This window comes from Mustela nivalis (genome assembly GCF_964662115.1).
Source record: "Mustela nivalis genome assembly, chromosome: 2".
In the NCBI taxonomy this organism is placed as follows: Eukaryota; Metazoa; Chordata; class Mammalia; order Carnivora; family Mustelidae; genus Mustela; species Mustela nivalis.
This window is the reverse complement of record NC_139021.1, coordinates 162,271,251-162,291,672: the sequence shown is the minus strand read 5'-3', so window position 1 is coordinate 162,291,672 and position 20,422 is coordinate 162,271,251. Positions and strand designations below refer to the sequence as shown.

Sequence of the window (20,422 nt, the reverse complement as noted above, 5' to 3'; positions counted from 1 at the left end):
AGTGTGGGGCTCGATCTCATGACCCTGAGATCACCACCTAAGCCAAAATCAAGAATCAGATGCTTAACCAACTGAGCCACCCGGGTACTCAAAAACCTGGAGTGTTGAAGCACAGGAACCATGCTTTATTTTACCTTAGTTTAGAGGATGAAGTCTAGTTTCAGATCCCCCAGCTTCTAATCCATGTGCTGTTCCCTACTAACTGTTTGACCTTGGGAAAATGACTTAACCTCTGTGTACTTCAATTTCCTTGTAAAATGGGAACAATAATGGCTTCTACTTTGTACAGCTGCTATAAGGACTAAGTGAGTTAATATTTCCAAAGGGCTTAAGCCAGTGCCTGACACATAGTAAACATATATAAATGTTTATTAAATAAAGAAAGAAATCTACAGATCCTTTGGCCAAGAGTATTACCTGGCACATAGCAGCGGCTCACGCATGTGTCTAGTGAAAGACTGAATGGATAAGGATAACGTAATAAGATTGCATATGAGTTTTTTCTAAGCCCAAAATGCTATAAAAATGAAAGTGGGGTTCTTATTCTTACCTATTAGGGTGACAGGAGCTCAGTACGCTCCCTGCTTGTCCGCATCCATTGTTTCTGCATTATACATACTGCATTTGTTTTTGTCCGGGAAGAATGCCTGAAGCCCAGGCAGCGTGGTGGGTAGAGAGTGTGCTCATTCTGATGCAATGTTGGGCAGCAGCGCCAGCCTCTCCGCATGGCCTCATCCCCCAGATGCTTTTCAGCATTACATCTGCTTAGTGCCAGCAAAGTTCTTTGCAAGCCAAGCTAGCTCTTATATAGACAAATAATTATGTAGCGTTTTGTTAGGTGTGCACTGTAAATAAAAACAAGAGAAAAAGAACAGAAAGCTCACTCCTCTCAGAAAGCAGCCTGAAATGGACAGAGGAGGAAGTAAGTCGGAAGAGCACTGAGCTGGGAGTCTAGTGCTGATTCCAGGCCCAGGCCTGCCTCGGCTTAGATGCGTGGCAAGGATCATCGCTGCAGCTCTCTGAGCCTCTTCAGAGGGATCCCCTAATTCTCGTAAGGGAAGTGAGATTAATTCAGTACTTCTTAGCTTCAGAGGTGCATGGGAATCATGAGAGGGGCTTTATGAAGAATGCGCGTTCTCACCCTGCCCCCCCATTATTCCCCCATTCTAACACAGCGGGGTAGGGGGGCAGGGTAAATCCCAGGAATGTGCATTTGTAACCAACATCTCGAATATCTCAGATTCAGGTAACCGAGGGGTTCTCATGAGCCATGGGGACCCGTGTCAATTACCTAGTGCTGTGTAAAAAATTACCCCCTAAATTTAGCAGTTTATTATCTCACTTCTTCTGTAGGTCAGGAATTCAGGAGCCGCTTAACTGCATGGTTTTGATTTGGGATCTCTTATGAAGTAACAGTCCAAATGTTGGCACAAGGTGTAACTGGGGTCTCGCTGGGCAAGATGGCTTGCTCTCATGGCTGGAGGCCTGGTGCGGGCTACTAGCAGGAGGCCTCTGGTCCTTGCTATGTGGACCTCTCCCTAAGGTGCTTTTATACCATGGCAGCCGGCTTCCTGCAATGTGATTGATCTCAGAGCAAGACAAGAAGGGGACTGTGATCCCCCTTATAACCCAGTCTTAGAAGTCACCTGTCACTGCTTCAGTGTCCTCTGAAATGGTGCCAGTGGTGGCAGCTCTTGTTGTGGGGTTAGGATTGGGATAGAAATTAGAGGGAAGAAAGACGATGTGTGTTGGGAGCTTTGGGGAACGTAACCTATAGGTGGAAAACCTGCAAAATCTGCCCCAGAACCAGGTTGCCAGCCCCAGGGTCCCGCCAAGTCCCAGGCTGGCTGCTGACTTGCTGTGTGACATCGGGTGAGGCACAGCCCTCTCTGAGCTACGTCTTGACCTCAGGGAGTGAGGGGGCTGGACATGATGACCTCCAGGATCTCCTGATTTTAACCCTAGGATCCATGTGGACTGTGGTAGGCGTCAATACTGGCGGGAACAGAGTCTGGAGCTCCTGCGGTGCGTGCACCGTCGGTGACCAGACCCCGGTGTCCCCCATCCCCTGACCCTCAGGGCTAAGACTTGAGGGAGAAGTACTTCAGAAGGGGCTGTTGGTGCCTCTGCCCCCACCCCCCCGTGTCCCCTCCCACAGGTAAAAACTCTGGTCCTTGGCCTTGATGGTTCAGGAACTCCAGGGATTTCTGAAATAATACAACTTGAATGGCTCTGCGTTGCTCTGCGTGGTCTGTGTGATCAAACCCCTGTCACCCATTCAGTATCTTCTAGTACCACTCGTCACCCACGCCTTGTAACCTCCCAACACATTCACCTTCCTTCAGCTGGGTTCTATTATCTCTGGACCTTTGCTCAGGCTCTTCCCTCGTCTGGAACATTCTCTCCACTTCCCTTGCCCTGGCTCATTCCTACCACTTTTCAGGCCTGTCTCTCCTCCTGTGTGCCCCCACTGTGACGGGTCACACTGCAGCACAGGGCACACAGACGGCGTGTGCTGTAAGGTCCGGGCCGTGTCTGCAATGTCTGTCGTCCCGGCCCAGGCCCAGTTTCCGCGCCTGCACTTGGGAAAGCGGGGCTCCTCGTGAGTGAGTGGCGCTTGCTGACCGTGCTCATGGTGTTGGGCTGAGCTGTAGCTCTGGGGAAGGCAGCCCAACGGGATACAGAGGGAAAAGGTACAGAGAAAAGACTAGAGCAAAACCATTGAGTGTCTAGGCACCTCCAGGCAGCCCAGAGAAAAGCCAAGGCGCATTAAATTCCAGCCCTGCCACTTAACTAGTTTTGTGACCTTGGGCAGGTCACTCGGGTCACTTTTCTGACCTTCAGTTTCCCCAGCCATAAAACAAGAATGACAATGGAACCCAGTACCTCAATCAGAAGTTGCGATGCATATCAAATAAACGAATAAATACAAAACACTTGGCACACACCAAGTCCTCCGGGATGTCACTGTCACTCGTATTGTCCTCACTCAGGGGAGGCATAGACAGTGCTGCTGGGAGGTTGCTGGAGGGGGCTGACCGTCTGGGCTCGGTTCTACCAGCGGCGCCAAAGCTCAAGAAAAGCAGGCTTTGGAGGACCGTGTCCCCGCAGAGAGAACCAGGCCGACTCTCTCCAGCTGGTACTGCCAGGCCTGTGGTTGTGGGGCTGCTTTCCCAAGGGCCTCTATATCCTGGGGATTTTCCTCTGCTTCATATCATCCGAAGTCAACGGTGTCTTCCAACATCCCCCTTGGAACCAGGACTGCCCCTGCCTGCCCACAGCCTACTCAGCTGGCTAGGCCTTTTCTCTTGTGTCTTTCCGCCCTGGAGGCCCAGTATCCCTGGCCTGCCCCCACCCTGCCACCGTGCCCCCCCCCCCCCGCAGCCCCCTCTGTGGGCCAGGCCACAGGGAGAGGCTGCCGGAAAGCTCTGCCCAGCGTCCCACCGTCCCCTTTCCTGAGGGCAGCCTCCCCTGGCAGGGAGGAGCTGAGGCTGCAGGGGCTGAATGGGGCCTTTTATTCTGCGGCTCTCACAGGGAGGGTGTGAGCCACTGCCCACCACGCCCGCCACACCCACATCCACACGGTGGGGACAGTCTGGCCGCCCTGATGCTGGGCTCCGGGTTAACCACACTCCCTGGCCCCGCTCTGTCTGGGTCCTGGAGGGCGAGCCCATCCCCGCCACAGCCCATGTCTGGGCCAGCAGCCCCCAGCACGTGCAGAGTGAGCTGCGTTTATTAGTCCCGTTTTGTGTGTGTGTGTGTGTGTGTGTGTGTGTAAATGAGAGTCTGGAGCAAGAGGGTGTCAACACATTCACACTTACCCATTCAGTAAACATCAGCTGAGGCCTCTGTGCACCAATCCTTGCGCTGGGCCCTGAGGATACAATAGTAAACAAGACATCATACAAAGAGGTGGGAGCATTACAAATCGCAGTGAGTTCTGTGAAGGAGGCAGTTGAGGGCTGGGAGAGAGGCAGAGAGGCCCCCCTCACTGGGAGTGGCCTGCCCCGGCCTCCCCCTGCAGTGATCTGAAGTGTGGAAGGAGTTATCTCTGTGCCAAGGGCCCAGGGGACTATGTCCTGGGAGAGGGGACTGCATGCACACAGGCCCCGAGGTGGCGGGTCTGTGGTTCTGATTTGATTTTGTTCTCAGCGCCCTGGGAAGTCAATGAAAGGTTCAAAGCAAAGGTTTCATCTTAAAAATGTTCTTTGGGCTACTGGGTAGAAAATGGACTGGGAGTCGTTGAGACCAAAGGTCACCGGCGTGGGCTGTTGGCCAAACATGGAGTGATGGGGCCTTGCCCTTCCCTGTGACAACAGCACTTGGTGTCAGACCCTCTCCTCCCCACCCAGCCGTGTGCCTCCAGACCACACAGGATAGGAGAAGGCTGATGCCCAGGCTGGTTAATGTACCCAGGACACGGCAGTTGAAAGGCCCTGGGCCTCTCAACTCAGCAACCCACCCTCTGATCTGTGCTGGCAGCTGAATGGTTAGATGGGGTTAGAATGGGATTCATGCGACTCTGTTTCTTGGCCTGGGTGCTGGTTACCTAGGTGGATTCTGTTTGTAAAATTCGTTGAACCATCCATATGCATGTGCACTTTTCTGTATGTATATTATACTTCAAAAAAAAGGACATTTTTAAAAAGGAAAAAAATTGTTCTGATATAGATGGCTGAATAAGGCTGCTCAAAGACTTCTGTTCTATTTGATTCCTTTTTTTTTTTTTTTTAAGATTTTATTTATTTATTCGACAGAGAGATCACAAGTAGGCAGAGAAGCAGGCGGCGGGGGGGTGGGGGGAAGCAGGGGAAGCAGGGGAAGCAGGCTCTGTGCAGAGCAGAGAGCCCGACCCTGAGCCAAAGGCAGAGGCTTAACCCACTGAGCCACCCAGGTGCCCCAGATTCCTTAAAGATGAATTAAAACCTCTGGTATGGCAAGGCTAGGTGCTTTTTCTTCTTTTATTTTCCTAGCAGACACCCATAAATCCCACTTGGCCCCACTGAGGATGGGGGAATGAAAGACTGTGTTCCCTTAAGCCTGGCTCTGCCCTGGGGATGGGACCTTCCGGTCCAGAATCTGGAAGATTGTTTTCTTCCCCTGGATCTGATGGGTCTTACCGTAAGCACGCCCTGGCTGCAAGAGAAGGTTTCCAGCTGTGGCGAAACCCTGGTGGATTTTTGCGAGTCGGGATCCCTGAGTGTGCGGGAAAGTGGGTAGAGAGTGCCGCGTGGGAGGTTCACCTGCGTGAGTCACCCTGGCGCCCCCAGGTGGGGGGGGGGGTGGGGGGTGGAGTGAGTCATCATTGCCGCTGCTTCTCTGTGTTCTATTCTCTGCTCTTTGAATCGGGCTGACAAAAAAGCGTCCCAAAGGAGAGAAATGGGAGCTGCGTGGGAGACGGTGTTTTTAGGGTGCGGGGGTTTGAATCTGGAAAGGTGGCTGCAGGCTCAAGGGAGCTAGTGTTTGGCCTTGAGGGGGGAAGGCAGGTCATGGTGGGTGCTGGGGAATCACGGTGGTGCTCAGATCCCAGATCCCACGGGCCAGTGAGGAGGTGGGTGGGGCCAGGTTGTACCCCCACCCCCACGCTCCCGCATCTCACTGACCCGGAATTGTCAGCTCCTAAGAGATCCCATTTGCTCAACATTTATTGTGGGCTGCACTCTGTGTTCGGTGATTTTTACAGGGATTCATTGTCGCCTCACAATGATCCTTTGAGTTAGGCATTACGATGTGCAGTTTGCAATCTGAGGAAACGGAGGTTCAAGTAGGTTGTGACTTGTCCCACATCATACAACAGTAAATGGCAGGGCTAGATGTGCTAGTCGGGAACCTGTAGGTGACAAGGACTAGACCCTTCTCAATCTGGTTCAAGAAAAGTCGGGGAAATCTTTTGGCTCGTGTAACTGAAAACTTAGGGGATAATGATCTCAGGCATGGCTGGATGCAGGTGACCAAATCATGTGTCTCTCTCTAGTTCTTAGCTTTGTTTTCTTCTCTGGCCACTTCCCTGGCCACTAGGACAAGCTTTCCCCAAATGGTGACAGTGATTTGCAAAGATACTTCCTAGCAACTTGGTTCTACCACTTCTGAGTTACTTCTCTTTCTGGTGTTTCTGGCAAAAGTCCCAGGCCGATTCTCCTCGGACCAACTTGGGTCACATGCCCATGGCTGGACCATACTGTTTGGTAATGCCAGGAGTTTGGGTGAGATGAGCCTCAGTGAAACCTGACAGACTGAGGAGGAAGGAGGGATTGTCCCCAAAAAGAAACTCAGGGCATTGCACTAGAGATGCTGAGGGGCAAACGCACAGAGGCCTGTCATTCTAGTCTCGGAGCCAGAGCTCGGGGCTGGAAGCTACGTATTCTTTTCCCTCCCCGCAGGCAGTGCCTCTGTCTGTATCACTGTCTCAGTCCAGCCAGGCTACTGTACCAAAAAAGCACAGACTGGGGGGCTGATAAACACAGGACATTATTTCCAACAGTTCTGGAAGCTGGAAGTCTGAGATCAGGATGCCAGCCTCGCCAGGTAAGGGTTGCAGATTTCTCACTGTTTCCTCACCGGATGGAGGCCTTAGGGAGCTTTGTGGGGTGTCTTTCATAACAACACTCATCCCGTTTGTGAGGCATCACACCTTGCCACCGCCCCAAGCCTCCACCCCAATACCAATACAGTGAGCATTAGGATTTCAGCATGAATTTTGAGGGGCTCAGACATTCAGACCATAGTGCACGCTATGAGCAAACATGCATGTCATTCTTTGCAGGGGCGGGGTGTTCCTCTAGTGAGGAACACCTTCACATCTTCTCTCCCCAAGTTGGTTTGGCAAAGAAGAGGCTCTCCTGGGTGCCGTATCAGCCAGCAGAGCCAGAGAGGAACCCCATCCCCCAACTTCCTTGCTCTCCGACCCACACAGCTTGCCTGTCCCCTGCTGGGTTCCAGCGACCCTTGACACGCTCTCTCCAGACAATCCTCTGACCTTCCTGAGGGCATCAGGCAACACCCGCATTCATGGCACCCAGCTCTGTGCCAGGGATTGCTGGGGACAAAGAGAGTAATAGAAAGTCATCGCTGTCCTCAAGGTGACTGCAGTGCAGGGATATAAGACTGTTACGTTCCCATAACCAGCTCTGCGGACATCCCCATAACCCTTGTAGTGGGTTGAATAGTGGCTCCCCAGAAGATAGGTCCACATCCAAACCCCCAAATTTGTGAATGTGACCTCATGGAGAAAGGGTCTTCACAGATGTAATTCCGATAAGGATCTGGAGATGAGATCATCCTGAATTAAGGGCCGGCATGAACCCAAAGACAGGTGTCCTTAGGGAAGAAAGGCAGAGGGAGATTTGAGACTCAGACGGAGCGGGGAGGCCACATGAAGACAGAGGCAGAGACCAGAGTGATGCTGCTACAGCCGAGGAATACCCAGAGTCCCTGAAGCTGTAGGAGTTGAGGACAGATTGTCCCCCATTGCCTCCAGAGGGAGCGCAGTCTTGCCCACGCTTGCAGACTTCCGGCCTCAGAACTGGGGGAGAATGCATTCCTATTGTTTTAAACCAATGGCCTTATGGTACTTTGTAGTAGCTGCCCTGGGAGACTAACGTACACCCCCTTCCCCTTTTGTCCTCAGATCCAGTTAAATGGGTAGGGGTGTCGCTCGTGGAGAACGAGGTCTCTGCGCCATGCGGTCTGGCGTCTCCAGGCCATGCTGTGGCCTCCCTTATTTCTTAGGCCAATCCCCTGTGACGCTCCAGGCTCTCTGGGCTGCCCTGAAGGGAGAGAGTTGGGAACATCTATGCCCTGGGAGGCCGGGGTGGCCTGTACATCAGGGGGGCTGGGAAAGTAAGAGGGGGCCCTGAGATGGTGGCTCCCTAACAAATTCCCTGGGATAGCAGGACATGGGGAGTGGGGGAGTCCTGGAGTCTGGGAAAGGAGGACAGGGCCAGCAATCAAGGAAGGCTTCCTGGAGGAGGTCTTGGGCTGGGGAAGGAGGCTCAGGGTGCTGCAAAGAAAACCAGACTTCTTTCTGTGGCTTAAATGACTGCTACTGGCTTCTTTTCTGTCTTTCAAATTCACTGTATGGCTGCCTCTGTCAGAGCACTCTTGCCCCAGAGCTTTGCATGACTGGCTCTCTCTCCTCATCAAAGTCTCCACCAAACTTCCCTGGCCACTAGCTGAATTCCGCCCCTCCCCACCTCTCCCCACACCCCCCACATGCCCCTTCTTGTTACCCTGTTTTATTCTTTCTTAGAAGTAGGGGGAGACACATAGGTATAACCAAACTACTTATTAGATAGGAAAATTGCACACTGTATCCCTTCCATGCATACGCCCCACCACCACCCCGGCCCTGCCTGTTCAAATGTAAACTCCTTGAGAGCAGGGTCCCCATCTGTCATGTTCTCTGTGGTGTTCTTAGCCCCTGGAGCATCAGGACAGTGACAGATGGATGGCATTCCAGATGGCAGAGAAAGCACGGAAGAGGGGGTATATATGTGTGTATGTGCACATGCACACTGTGAACGTGAAGCTAAGAGGCTGCCAAGAATAGATCCACTCAAACAGACCAAAAGAGGCCCAGAGGTGAGTCCTTTTCGACTAGCCAGTGCCCTGGCTAACGAAACAGTTCGTTTTCCAGAAGCAAATGTCCACCTCTAAGACCCATCGGGTACCACTGAGATGCATCATTATGTGCCTGGTATCCTGGGCAGGAGGAGGAAATACCCCTGCCCTCCCCTCAAGCATGGGGACCTTCCTGAGTCAAGGCCCCATCTATGTGTCCTGGCCCAGAGTGGACACTCCTGGTGAGAAGGTCAGGCCACACTGGGGACTGAGGCAGAGCTTGACCTGATTTCCAGCTGATACATGACCCACGAGGCAGGGCAGGAAGGACAGGGAGGTATGCTGTTTCGGGGAACTCTTTCTTTCCAGAGTCTACAAGACACTGTGTCCCCTCTCCTTCCTACTTTGTGGCCCGTTTACCGGTCTGCTTGTATCAGATAGGCAGAGCCCTCGGGGGACTGTTGGTACGTGGTACGCCATGTGTATACCACCATCCACAGTTACTGCTTATACAGGCCTCCGTCAGGCCCCAAGGCAGCTGTTCCCCAGACCACGGCATAGCCCGCAGTGCGGAGGACATGTTACTAATGCTCACATCACACACACTAAAATCCTAAATCCTCACCATGGCTCTCAAGGCCTTATTTGACTGGACCCCAAAGAATTCTAGATTCATTGCCTTCTCCCTCCCCCTTACTATGTGAGCTTCAAAATCCCAGGCTGAAGTCTCAGCTCAGGCACTTAGTAGCTGTGTGATTTTGGACAGGTCCTCTCTGAGCCGACATCTCCTGTGCAAAGCAGAGATGATAAAAGTACTTGTGGGGCCCCTGGGTGGCTCAGGTGGTTAAGCAGCTGCCTTCAGCTCAGGTCATGATCCTGGCGTCCTGGGATCGAGCCCCACATCAGGCTCTCTGCTCAGCGGGGAGCCTGCTTCTCCCTCTCCCTCTGCCTGCTGCTCCCCCTGCTTGTGCTCTCTCTCACTCTCTATCAAATAAATAAATAAAATCTTTTTTTTTTTTTAAGCACTTGCTTCAAAACCATGAGAATTAAGCAAGCAAATCCAGTGGAAAGCTCTTAGCACGTGCCAGACACATAGTAAGCCTTTGGCTACTATTTCTGCTTGTTTTCCTCTTCCTCTGCCCCTCTCAGTGCCCCCCAGCCCACTGCATACATCTTAGGACCCCTGGAGGGAGGAGCCTCAGAGCCCCAGGCCTTCCGTCTCCAGATGAGAATGCAGAGGCCACAGTGGAGGAGGACCCCACTTCAGGGTCACACAGCCAGCCTGTGGCCCAGGCAGGACTTGAACCCAGGCCTCCTGCTGAGGCCCCTGCTCCTTCTGCTTGTCCCTCCTTCTCAGCCCAGCCCAGAGCGGCAGCAAGAGGGACCTACACCTATGTGCTTGGACCCTGTCAGGCTTGACAGCTTTCTTCTCCACTTTCAAGAATGAGTTATGTCCTGAGGTCTGGTTCGTGGCCCGTGTGTAATCTTCCTTATGATGCTTTATCGTATTTCTGGGGCAGTGCCTGCGTGGCTTTGAAGACTCTGGCAGGAGCTGTGAGCGGGCTGAATTACATTTACAAGAGGCCTTTAATGCCCTGTGGTCTCGGCTTCCTTAATGGGGATTTTCCTCCTCCTCCTCTTTTTCTCTCTCCCTTTTAATACAGTCCCCGGTGTGGCTTCCCGAGTGCGGTTTGGATTCCTAACAGAGAACTCAAGACCGTAGAATCCCTTCCAGATCTTCCCTCCCTCTTTCCCCTTCCCACCCTCTGCAGCCTGGGCCAAAGCCCCAAGAAAAGAAAACGTTGCTCCTGTCAGGATTTCAGTGGGAAGGAGAGAAGCCCTATTGGAATTCCAAAAAAACCTAAAATCAGCCAGGCAATGGCTTGTACAGAAATTCTCCTCCGATGTTGCACCTGAGCGGCAGACCCCCGAGCCTCGTGCAGGGCATGGAAGGTGTCCGGCCCAGAGGCAGGATGGCGTCCCTTGCAGGGGGTGGGCGCGAGGGGCAAGTTGGAGGTGCCTTACCAGTGTGGACAGGGTGCCCGCACCCCTGTCTCCCCACTTCTCCCACCCCCTTCCCTTCCTTCCTTCTCCCAGCCATCTCTGCACCTTAAGGAGGCTCCTTCATGGTCCCTTAACGATGAGTTTTCTGCTGGTTCTGGCTGCGGCGGGATCAGGTCTTACGTGATCTAAGTATGCATCTTGGGGACCTCAAGCTCCGAGAGTGGATCAGCCACCATAGGGGTGGTAGGGCGGGAGGCAGTCCCCATCTCCCATCTCCCATCTGCCTCCTTTCCTTTTCGTCCTTCGCCAGCATGAGGAAGGGCATGAGTGCTATTTTTGGAGAATGGATAAGTCATGTTTCAACTCCTTCCGGGAGGCACGCAGGGCAGAGCCAGGTCTGTGGGCCTGGGTCCCTGCTGCAGTCTCTCCTTTCAATTTCCTCCGTTGCTCCGACGCATCCTTCCGGGTCCTGTGAGATGCCGCGTGGCCAGGGGCATCTCCGAGCCAGGGGGTCCTCCAGCTCCCAAGGAGGGAGGCTCAGGCAGAGGACTCAGAAAGTCCGCCCAGGGCTGCTCATCCTCTGGTCAGGCCCGAGAGCAAGAGCCGGTCTCCCACGCTGCGCGATTGTTTCACGAGCCGTCCCCAGGGCTGTGCGCGGACACTCCCGCGGCATGCAGGCGGCAAGGCGACAGGCAACCAAAAAAGGGTAGGAGGCAAGGAGTCCAGGAATACCAAATCTGTGACATCTTCCCCCAAGGAAAAGAGGCCGGTCTCCAGTGTCTTGATAAATCTTGTTTTATCTCCTTTCAAAAGGAACGCACGTGGCAGAGCTGATTTATCTTGATGACATTGTCCAGTCTACAGAGTGTCGGGCCTCTGACGGGCCTGTCTGCCGGGCTTCAGAGAGGAAGGGAGGAAAGAGAGCTTGAGGGACAGTGCAGGAGAGGAAGATGAATGCAGCAGCAGGCACTTGGGGTGGGGGGTTGGCGGGTGGTGAGGGGCGCCTGCTGTATACAAGGCCTTGTGCTGAGTGGAGTATGGTGCCAAGGGGAGGAAGGAGTTGGTCATACCCGATGTAGGGAGACAAGAGATGCCAGTGGGAAACAAGTCACCCACAACAGGCCAGACTAGCTGCTCTGCTGTCTGACAGGAGCAGGGCTGGTGACCGGGAGCTCAGGCAGTGACAACTGTTTTCAGTGCCCCCCACCCCTGGTCCCCTACCCTTCACCTCTGTCTCCCAAGGCTGCTCATGGGAATGGCCAGGGATTTTCCTCCAGCCTCGCAAACATACTTGGCTGAAGGAGCCGGAGATGTGACGGTCTCATTTGGTCACAGGCTGGGAGCTGGAGGTAAATGCTCCTCGCCCTCAGTCGGGAAATCTTGGAGGTACGGTCCATTTTATCCCCAGGGTTCCCCAGAGGACCTGAGCTGTTGGCTCCCCATGGGGATTAACTGGCTTCCCTTCCCTCCCTTTCCACTCCCCCGTGGTGTCTTCCAGGACCGTTCCCAAATAAACCACCAAAGTTCCTCGTCTCTGGGTCAGCTTCTGGGAAACAGCCTAAACCAAGACAATGTTTAGTACCTCCCTAGGGCCTCCATAGAAGAAGCTCCCATGAACTGATCTTCAAGCTACATTTCTGTTCACATTGCCATGGCCATTCTTTTCCTTAGAACTCCTTTTTTTAAAAAAAAAAATTTATTTATTTATTTGAGAGAGAGACAGTGAGAGAGAGCATGAGAGGTGAGAAGGTCAGAGGGAGAAGCAGACTCCCCATGGAGCTGGGACCCTGATGCGGGACTCAATCCCGGGATTCCAGGACCTTGACCTGAGCCGAAGGCAGTTGCTTAACCACCTGAGCCACCCAGGCGCCCTCTTCCTTAGAACTCCTTTAATGCAAGTGATAACAATCCATCTCCAACTAATTTCAGCAAAAAATAATTTTCTTGTTTTATGCATGTGGCAAGTAACAGGTAGACCTTGGGTTCAGAACAACTATGTCCAGCTGCTCAAACAATGTCAAAGGAACCTGCCCTTTGCCATCTCTTTGCTCTGCGTTTCAACCATTCAGGAAGCATTCATTGAGCACCTACTTTGTTCTGGGCACTGCTCCTTTCTCTCTGGGGGTTTCCTTCTCAGGCAATGATAAAGATGGCCACGAGAAGCTCCAGACTTTCATCCTGCCAGCTCAGCAACTGTGGGAGAGAAAGAGCTCCAGCAGAAGTCTCATGGCTGACCCTCCTTGGCACAGATCAGGTCCCCTGCCCATCTCTGAGCCAATCACTGTGACTCTGGTTGGCTGGGTCACATGCCTACCCTTGCTGCCAGGGAGTGTGGTCAGCCCCTTTGAACCACAAGGACTGGGAATGGAGGAGGGAGGCTCTCCAGAGGGAAATCAGGCAGACAGGGACAATGGATGCCTATTACAGTTTTAGGGCGAGCACTTCACCATTTGTCGAGCTATGTGGGTTCTAAGATGTATCAGATGGACCCCGATGGATGGAGATTTATCAAACATCTGTAACACACAGCAGAATGGGGCACATGCCTTAGGAATGGACAAAGTGTGTAGAAAAGAGGGAGATTACTCCCAGAGTGGCCAATCAAGGAAGGCCTTCTAAAAAGGGGGCATTGACCTAGACATTGATGGCAGTGAGGCACAGAAATGTTAGCTGTTAGGACTTGAGAGTCAGACCAAAGAGTTCAAATTCTAAATTGAACCAGCCGAAAAGAACCATGCACTGATCTCGTTGTTAAAATTGAATTGGGGTAGCTGCTGGGGAGATTGCAGGGGCTGGCATTTCCTGGAAGCCCGACCCACACCTGCAGAGGGGTGTGCCTGCCCATCTGCACGGCGTGGCCTGAACTGCTAGAGGCTGTGTGTGCAGAGAGGCTGGGGAAAAGTCAGGCTGGGGCAGCCGCACGCCTTGGCATTGGCCCGCGCCCGCCCTGGAAATAGCCTCCCACCTAAACTAAGAATAGGAATTCCTGCCTGGCTGGCAGGAATGAATGCCGATTTCTCAAGGAGGGAAGGGCCTGAGAACAAAACCCAGCGTGTGGGTTGGGCCGTTCTTTGTATTTCTTTGTGAGGTCACTTGGGAGCCGCACCCACGCCAGGCCATCGATCCTGCCCTGAGACCCAGACAAGGTGATCTGGCCAAGATGGCAGCCTCAGAGGCCACTCCTGGGCCCCAGAGGTCCTGGGCTCTCAGCCTCGGGCGCCTCCTGCCCCCTGGGAGAGGTGACTGCCCATCTCTTGTGTTCTTGATGCTGGGCAGGGGCGGTGGCACTCGGTGGCCAGCTAAAAGGCTAAGAAGCCGAGGGAGAGGGAAGTGAGAGGGTAAGAGGCTGGGGTCCCATGGCAGCTTTCCCCAGAGTCACCCAGCTCACAGCCCTCTCTGTTCCAGGCAAAATCCTCTTCCGGAGAAGCCACATCCGGGACGTAGCTGTGAAGAGGCTGAAGCCCATCGACGAATACTGCCGGGTAAGCGTGCGCCTGCAGGTGGGGGAGGGGCCGGCCAGCCAGCCACAGAGTCTGTTTGTCTGTCTGTCCGTGGAGGAGCACCATCTGTCCCAAACCTTCTGCTGTGGTCTAGCAGGTGCCTCCTGACGCCTGGCATTTCCCGGCCAGGGAGGTGGGTCTGAGTGTCCCTCAGGGAGGGGTCACTTGTGACTGGGCCACTCTCTGGGGCACAAGGGCCTTGGGATCACGCTAAGACTTGACTTTTTTCAGGACCCGCCTGCGTTTACAGAATGTTATTTTAAATCACTTCCACGGGCTTGGGAGCTCAGTTAAGGGGTCTCCTGCTGAAGGGAGATGTTCTGTATGTGACATTTTGCTGGACACAGGGGAGCTGTTGCTTTGAATTCCTTTTGGGACCAGAGTTGTTGGAATCAATTCTGAGTTCAATAGCATCTGAGAGTTCTGAACTGCCTATTTGTTTATTCACAGAAGTCCTGATGGTTACGGATGTTTATGTGCACATTTTTACCCGTGCCAGTGGTCATGCTCACACACACACTCACACAAACACACACACAGGTGTGTGTGCATAGGTGTGTAAAAACAGCCAATGCCAACGAAGAGATGGGACAATTTCAGCGATGTCATGAAGAAGACCCCGTTTGTCTTTCTGGACAAGAGCCTAGACTAGCCTGGCCTTCGACTAGAGCCCAGGACCCCTGCAGGGAAAATGCCAGGTGCCCACTTCATTGGCCTTGACCCGTGGCCTCTGGATGGCGAGGCTGCCTGGGTTCAGAATCCTCACTAGCTCTGTGAACTTGGGCAAGCCACTGAACTTCCCAGAGCCTCAGTTTCCACATCTGTGTGACAGGGAGACTAGTAGCTCCACAGAAGATAGTTATGGGGAGGAAAGCAAGTGACACAGGCCAGCAAGTGCAAGCACGGGAGGAGGCAGTCAGCTGACCCCAGCTTTGGATTATTATTACTACAAGGCATAAACAATTTAATGTTCCCACTGGCTTTCGTGGAGATAGATTTCTTAGTTAAATGAAACCTGCGAGCTAGAATCGAATCCCGCTGCCTCCCCACGGGCTCTGTGACTCTGGGCAAGCGAGTCTACCTCTCTGAGCCCCAGGTTCCTTCATCTGTGAAACAAGGTAAAGACAGCTCCCTTGCAGGGCTCCTGAAGGGGGCTGTACGGGAGAATGTGTATCATAGTGTTGGTCGCTTCTCAAATGCTGTGTCCCTGCACAAAGCTGTAGCTGCAGGGTCTGTTCATTTGCTAATACTTTATGATTCAGAAACACTATGCTGGGAATAAAAGTGTTTAAGAAAGAAGCAAGTTGCTCAATGTCCTAACTGGTGTTCCCCAGCCGATAGGCAGACGAGCACTCCCATGGAGTCTCCATTAACCCGAGTTTCAGTTTCATGACTGAGTCGATTCATACTTAGTCACATTTTCTGCCCTAACTGAAAAAGAATTCCCAGTGATGAATTCCCTTATGTGAGAGGCTCCTCTTCTTCAGACCAATATTCATTTTTCTCTTTAAAGGGCATTTGCCATTTCCAGTTCAGTTGATGGCTGCTGCCTGAGCTTTTATTTCTCCTTATATCTTTCCCAAGAAGTTAAATAAATGGGCACAGCCCAGGGAGGCGAAGGGTGGGGGAGGCCTCTCCCAGCTGGGGATTTATGGCTCACATCAGCCTGGGAGGCTCCTGGAGCCGGAGGCATCTGCAGTCTTGGGTCCTGGGCCATCCGGAGGAGGAAACCGATAACATCTTATCTCCGGGGATCAGGCTTTGAACAGGACTCCTGAGTCAGGATGAGCTTCAGGGGGGCTTTGGGGCCCCAGTGCTGCTGCTGCTGGCCGGGGGCGCCATTTAAATGGGGTCTGCAAGAGGCAGGGCCTCCTAACCTGATTAGCACAGACAGGAGGAGCTTCTCAGAGCCAAGTCGGGTTCGGCAAGCAGCTAGCCGTCTCACAGGCTGTAATTTACTCTGAGAATGGCAGGGGGGCAGGTCAGTGCAGAAGTGACCTTTAATTCTGCCGAACTAGAAAGCTGGAATCTGTGGTCTCGTTGTCGGAGACCTTGGGATGACCTTGGAATGGTCATTAGGAATAAGCCAGAAATAGTCCTTAGCCACCCCCACTTCAGCATTGCATGTCGCAGCTCTGCCTCCCAATGGTCCAGTCTATGGCCATTTAGGATCCAAGTTGCGCTCAATATCACTGACCCCTCCGTGAATCCCATGGTCAGTGCCATGTACACTCTGGCCAGCCCTTCCCTTATCCATGTCTGTCCGGGGACACACTGCTGGAGTTTTTATTTCAAATACCCTGCATATGCAGCCATGCTTGGCTGGCCAGCATCTTCCTTGGGCTCCTAGACAGCGTGGACTCCCAGGCCGGGATTTGCTGGGGATTCAAGGGCACCCAAGACTGTGAAGCTGGCTCTGCACCTCGAGCAGCCAGCTCCCCTGCCAGGACTCAGACGTGGAAAGTCTGACCGTGCGGTAGACCTCCCCAGACTTCAGGCTCCCTGCCCTCGCGAGCCAGCCAGTCCCTCTGCCCAAAGGTGGTTTCACAGCCCAAATCTCAGTGTTAATTTTAAACATATATGGAGCAGATTGGATGAGCGTCACGGAAAATTGACCGAGCACCAGCCCGGTGATTGTTTTATGTGGCACTTGAGGGCTGGGTGTCTATCAAGAGGGGTTCTAAAGGCATTTCTTTAACTCCATAAATTAATTTAATGGGCAACACGGTTATGCGGTTAATATTTAATGATTCTGTGGCCTCAAAAAGTCGAAGACTTTCATCTCACTAACAAGCGTGAGCTATACTTTAGGAGCTGGGACTAACAGTTGAGTAAGTGATTCCTTTTGCGTGTGAAATCCATGTTTGCCGTGTTTGTCTGTGGGATAAAATAAATATCCTGGGGCAGGGGGTGGGTGGGGGGCAGTGAGAGGCAGTGTTTGAGAGTGATCAACTCACCCTTTGCCATGGTAATGACGTTTACACAAGTCTCCATTTCCTGATGGGTGCAACTAGAATTTTTTTTTGCCCAAAAAGCTAAGATTGCTTCTATTATTCTGCTGTCCAAGAGAGACTTGCTTTCAGGATCAATGGCTTTCTTTGTGGGACAGATGAGGGGTTGGTTGTAGTCAGACTGGGGGAGGGGGGGTCAGCCCTGAAGGGGTAAGGATCTCTCCCCACCCCACCCCTGACTCTCTGCACCTCCCAGACTCATTCAGTTTTATCCCCACTTGCCAGGTTCGAAAACTGAGACTATCTGGAGGTGGTGGTTCTTAGTCCCGGGCATCGCCCTCCCACCATGCATGGCCCGTCATTGGGTCTCACCTTAATAAAGAGAAAGATTCATGTCCCAACCAAAACACACTCCTTGAAGAAGCACCAGAAGCTTCCTGTTATACTCCGTCCTAGATACAGGGAGACTGACTTCTTGTGGCCTCATTCTAAGAGTGTTGCTGATAGGGAGACTGAAGCAGAGAGCAAAGACTGATGCATTCATGCCTCCCAAAGTGGCTGGTACTCTGGGGAAACCAAGTGATAGAATGTCTCCATCTCTGTTAGTCCATATACCAAGGAAAAGGATTTCTAGCCTGAAATAAAACTGATTGTGTCCCTTTTCTCCTTGAAGACCCTCAGAGGAGCCCCATTGCCCATAAGAACCCATGAGGGGCTTGGCCGGGCCCTCTGTGGGCTCGTCCGAAGTGCTGCTCAGGCCTCAGCATCTGCCTGTCCTCCGCACCCTGCAGTCCAGTCCATCAAAAGTGCCGCCGTTCCCAACTAGCCAGAGTCCCAAGCTGCCACCCTTTGCCCCTGCTAGTGCTTTTCCTAGGGATTCAGCTCCCACGGTGCCCCTTCTAGAAGCCCCCTGAGTTCCCCAGGGAAAGCTGAGCACCCCTGCTGTGAAAACTGTGCATGCCTCCAGATAGGACACCAATCCTCTGTAGGAGGACAGTTTCTGTGTGTCCACCTTTTCCAGACCTGGAGCTCCTTGAGGACCACACCTTTTATCTTTGTGTCCTCAGTAACAAGCAGGAATCCTGGCCCCATGTAGGTGTCCAGGCAATGTCTGCCAACAAGATGCAAAGATCACACACGAGCAGAGGACACCTCCCAGGAGGGTGACATGTCCCGGAAGCCCCGATGTACTAGGAGCCCTTGTGACATGAATTCACGTGCTGCTGTGAATGAGATACTGTTTCCATTTCAAAAGGATTTGCAGCCTGGTCCTTCAAAAAGAGAACTCCTGTGTTTGAGATACTGATTTACAGAAGTTCCATGAGCCCAGCTTCCTAGGTAGGGATCCAGGAGAAAGAGTCCAGGCAGGCCAGAGGCAGCCCAGGGGTGGGGCTGGGGCAGGGAGTGGGTGGCCAGCTTGGTGGGACTCCAGCCTCCTGTGCCATGCCCCCTCCCCCCATCCCCTGCCCTTGGTCACTCAGCTTTTGCCCAGATTTCCATTGATTAGAAATCAAAATGATGTTCCTAAAAAGAGGACAATGTTTGATCCCATGGAAAGAGCAGGATGCCCATGGTTGTTTGGCCAGATGTAAAACTTTTCTGTCCTTGGACAGACGTACCCAGAGTGGTGGGCTTCGTGGAGGTGGTGGGGGGGTTCCCTTCGAAGAAGGTCTGAGGACAGCCACCCTCTGTCTTATCTGAATTTGTGTCTTATCTGAAGGATGACATGGTGCAAATGGTGGCCCGTGTCGCTGGCTCTCAGAAAACTGTGTGGGGCAGGCCAGGATCTAGAGACCTCAGAGCAGTTTAGGACTGGGGAAGGGGGCACAGGAAGGACTGCCTGATGGCAAACCTGGCTGGCTCTTTAGCACTTCCTCACCAGTCTCCCCCAGCCCTAGGCACCCTCTCCCCTCAGCTACCTCCCTTGCCTTATTTGTCCAGATCTGCTCTTAGCCAGCTCACAATCGCCCTGGGCCACAGAATGGCAAGGTCAGAAGGGGACTGAAGTCAGCTCAGCTTACATAGGGTGGGGGCCTGCATACCCTAAGCAGCCCCATGGGGCAGTGGCCCCCTCCCTAGATGCTGAGGGCTCGGAGGTCATGCTCATTCCAGCTCTTCCCACCTATCCTGAATCAAAAGGCTCAGTCGGATTGAATGATGGGTCAGACAGTGAGTTCACTCCTAATGGTGCTGTTTGCAGTGCTGGAGCCTTGGACTGTTAGAGCTGGAAGAAGTTTCAGAATGTCTGTGGCCTGGATATGTCCCAGCTCTGTTCCGTGGGCTATTAATAGAAATTGTTGGAAGACCTGCTCCATAATCAGAGACCTGTGGGTAGTGCGGGAGGCAGTACAGATCAGTAGATCAGACAGAGCACAGGCTCTGGACTCAGATGGCCCAACTGAAAATCTTGCTTATTAGCTGTGTGGCCTTGAAAAGTTACTTAACTTCTCTGTGCTTTATTTGCTTCTGTAGAAGTGGAATTAGTCATACCCTTTGAGATGGGTATATAATGTTAATATGATGATTAAATGAGCCAATCCCCCAGCATGTCATGATTATTAGTAAGTGCTGACCTAAACAAAGCTCCATAGGTTTCTTCCCTGCAGGACTTCTCAGAGCCTTTAGTGTACTAATGAACATGGTGCTCTCTAAGACCAAGGTGGGGATCTATAAGGCATCACTTCACATGTGCCCACAGAATTCCTTTTACCTCCTCAAACACGTGTTCCATGAGATAGTGTGAGATTCCAGGGTTTGTCTACTCTATCCTAGAAGAAATGACAACCTGAGGTGTGAGGTGGGCTCGTGTAGCAAGTGTATAAGGGCCAGACTGGAACTAGAATTGAGATCTCCTGACTCCTCTCCCAGTGTTCTTTCTCATTTGCATCACTGCACTCACCCAAAGAATAATGACAGCAAAGACAATAGCACAACAACTAAAACATCCAGAGTGTTTATTCAGTGCCAGGCACTGTGCTAGGCTCTTCCTTGTGAGATGTCACAATCTCACTTAGCCTCTTAACAAATAGGTGCCATATCAAACCCACTGTACTGAGCTCAGAGAGGGCAAGCAGCACATTCAGCATCACACAGCCCGTGAACGGTAGAGCCAGGACTCAAACCTGTGTCTGGCTGGCCCTGAGGCCCTCAGGCCCAGACTTAACCACCCAACAGCAGAGATCTTGGATGTCCAATGGCAGACTTTTAGGTCTGGAGGTGTCCTTGGAAATACCCATGTATGGCCCTCTCAGAATGGCTGGATTGGGGAGGGGGGTTCCCCAGCTCTGACAGTCATCATCGGCCCAGGCCCTGGGGACGGACTGCTGAGCTTCAAGGTCTCCTGCCAAATGATTCTGGCCAGCGCTGGGCTTGGCAGTGGCGCTGATGGGAGCTGCCCCGAGCGGAGAG

At 52.7% G+C, this 20,422-nt stretch overlaps 1 protein-coding gene across 5 annotated transcripts in view; it reads left to right on the top strand.

The window, feature by feature from the left end:
* The window catches only part of SH3PXD2A (SH3 and PX domains 2A), a 233,736-nt gene that overhangs the window by 101,233 nt on the left and 112,081 nt on the right, over nt 1-20,422 (top strand). For all 5 annotated transcript variants that reach the window (XM_082722448.1, XM_082722446.1, XM_082722447.1 and 2 more), the window contains one exon: nt 13,969-14,045. In XM_082722448.1, the coding sequence (XP_082578574.1) occupies nt 13,969-14,045 (77 nt within the window). The remainder of the gene's footprint in view (nt 1-13,968; nt 14,046-20,422) is intronic.